This window comes from Notothenia coriiceps, unplaced genomic scaffold (assembly GCF_000735185.1).
Source record: "Notothenia coriiceps isolate Sejong01 unplaced genomic scaffold, NC01 NC01_scaffold00030329, whole genome shotgun sequence".
Taxonomy (NCBI): Eukaryota; Metazoa; Chordata; class Actinopteri; order Perciformes; family Nototheniidae; genus Notothenia; species Notothenia coriiceps.
Genome location: NW_011363030.1, coordinates 1,976 through 4,905, shown reverse-complemented (window position 1 = coordinate 4,905; position 2,930 = coordinate 1,976). Strand labels below are relative to the sequence as shown.

General features: G+C 44.1%; 1 protein-coding gene across 1 annotated transcript; it reads right to left on the bottom strand.

Annotated features, from left to right (window-relative positions):
• Window positions 1-238: 238 nt before the first annotated feature.
• On the bottom strand, window positions 239-2,649 carry LOC104959497 (cadherin-18-like; the record flags this gene model as incomplete). Its single annotated transcript, XM_010787401.1, has 2 exons — window positions 239-1,407; window positions 2,383-2,649. Coding segments are annotated over 2 exons (941 nt in total), but the record flags the coding sequence as incomplete, so codon positions are not given.
• Window positions 2,650-2,930: the final 281 nt, after the last annotated feature.

Genomic DNA, 2,930 nt, shown 5'->3' with positions numbered 1-2,930 from the left:
ACTTTCAGAGTCTCTTTCCACAGAGGGGACACATGTTGATGTAGAAGAGACATGAAGAAGAGGGGACACATGTTGATGTAGAAGAGACATGAGGAAGAGGGGACACATGTTGATGTAGAAGAGACATGAAGAAGAGGGGACACATGTTGATGTAGAGGAGACATGATGAAGAGGGGACACATGTTGATGTAGAAGAGACATGAGGAAAAGGGGACAGATGTTGATGTAGAAGAGACATGAGGAAAAGGGGACACATGTTGATGTAGAAGAGACATGAAGAAGAGGGGACACATGTTGATGTAGAGGAGACATGATGAAGAGGGGACACACGTTGATGTAGAAAGACATGGAGAAGTCGATCTTGCATAATAGGTGACCTTTAATGAATGTGAAATTAGTGAAACTTCCTGTTTCCATATTTCAAGCCAATGAAACATGTCTGATAATCGGATCACTGGGCTCCTAGCTTATAAAGTATTTATCTCCAGGGTAGCTGTGATTGATTTTTGGTAACAGTGAAGATTAAGGCCAGAATCCTTTGTTCTTTGAACCTGTCACACATAGAAAATGGCTTTTCTTATTCTCAGGTTTCATATGACATCTCAATTCCTAATTGCCAGTTTTTTGCGGCAGTCTTTTGCTTCTCGGCCCTCAGATTGAATACCACAAGTAGAAAGCATCTGGTTCAGAAAGTCTTGCCAACAGTAACAAAAAAAGAAAAAGACAAAACGTCTTAGTCAGTGTTAGCTTGATCTGTACCCAGCTGCTCTCCGACCATGTGTTCCAGTCTTTGCCTATCTGACTCCCATTCTTCCAGGAAGGCATAGTTTAGTTCGGGCATTGCACCGGTCAGGCCCAGAGAGCTGACGGACCCTGTCAAGGACCCCCGGCCCTCATAGGCGTACGTCTGTAGCGAGTCATAAGGTGGACCGCGTGTGTCTGAGTCTGCCTGGACAACCTTCTGCTCCAGGATCTGCTGAATGATGTCCTGACCCTGCAGCAGAAGGGAGGGTGCCAATTGGCTGATCTCTTGAGGAACGCAGTCAAGGACAAACCAGGAAGTTTCTGGCCCTGCTTTGTAGTTCCCATAATCCACCTCCTGAGCCGTCCCCCTCCTCAGCGCCATGACCCCGTCCTCGTCATACTCCATCTCGACCTCCTCCAGCTCGTCCTCCTCCAGCTCGTCCTCTTCGTACGGGCTTGGTCTGTAGCCATGGTAACTGTGGAACTTCCTCTCTGAGTTTTTGGGATTTCGAAGTGCGGCAATGTCAAAGGCCTCCGTGTCTTCCTCTCCGCCCCCCTCGTCATCATAGGTCACCACGTTTTCTCTGATGTCCTCTTCGGAAAGAATTAAGGGCTCTTTACTCGCTTTCTTATTTCGGAGCTGGGTGAATAGCATCACTATGGCTGGAGGGAACAGAAGAAAGGGGAAAGAGACGTAAATACAAATCAACAAAATTATTTTTACCATAACATGAACAGAATTATTTGAGAATAAACATTGACTGATTGATTGATTGATTGATTGGATGGTGGCATCAGATTCTTGTAAAAACGTAAGAGGATTTATGTCTAAGAAATAAAAAACCAAGTGGTTTTTACGTACCATCACACCAAATATAACATGAACTTCATTCATGGCAAACCTTTTAGAGAAAGTTTGAGACAATCAGCTTATATCCTTAGTTACTAAAACTTCATGTTATATTTATTGAAAAAGACTGATTGAGAAAATCCTCAGAAAAACAGTTTCTGACGTTTAAATGCATCATGCACTGTGATTGAATCAAGGAGACATCCAACAGAACGGGACAAGCCATATCCAACTTCGGTGAACGAAAGCAGGCTACACCAATTTTCGTTAAAGCAAGGAAGTGCATTCTTCAACTCTGGGATTATAACCAAAGTAACAAAATCTTTGCTCTTTAAATTGTTTATCTTTAGGAACTGCCCTGTTATAGTTTGGAACCAGCTGATAGGGTAAGAACACCAACATAAACAGACTGGTACCTGTCGTTGACTTTTTACTTCTTATTGTACTAGTAAGAATTGTTATTAACACAGTTTGGAAAAATCCAATTAATCCGTGATCTGATTGCCGGACAATCAAAGAAGGCACTAGTCTAGTATTCTGTCACTCGCAATCTACTGGTACGAAACACTTCTGGTGAGAATCATGAAGTTGTGTATATGCCAATGAATGGTTTAAAATCAACACAACAGCAACCATTTTTCCCAATGTCTTTTTTCTATGCAATAGGAATAATTTACAAAATATATATTATATACAAAATTCTACACATAAAATCAGCAGAACTTCCACTTCCAAGCATGTGAGATGTACAAGACAAGGATAGACCACATTTCTCCCCACATACTTACTTATTAATATGACGATACAAAGCATAATAGCCACAAAAGCCCCGATGCTGAGACCAGCTGAGGACAGGAAGGCCTCGGCCTGACAGACGCTGTTGTGGCGCACCCTGGTGTTCCTCTGACACACACACACCCTCAGGGAGAGCGTGGCAGTGCTGCTGAGAGGGGGCTCCCCCCCATCAGCCACCACCAGCACCAGGCGGAAGACCTCCTGGTCCCGGTCCTGACTGAAGCCCTCCCGCCGCTGAGAGATTATACTGGCAGTATGGTCTGGAGAGGACAGACAAGGGAAGAAGGAGACCAATCCACACTTTAATAAAGTACAGTAACCTGTCCCAGTCACCTGACTCTCTTTCCACCCCCTGCAACCCCTTTGCTTCAATGCCAGGCCCTTTAACCCTGTCAGATTGTCAGCTCTGCTTTGTGTCATTGCTTTCGAGCTTCTATCATCTGCTGAACCTACCACCTACTTTTACTGCCTACCTGTCTGCACTTTCCCTTGCACTGTTCCTACTATCCTGTGGAATCAATAGTACATTGACAAGGTATAA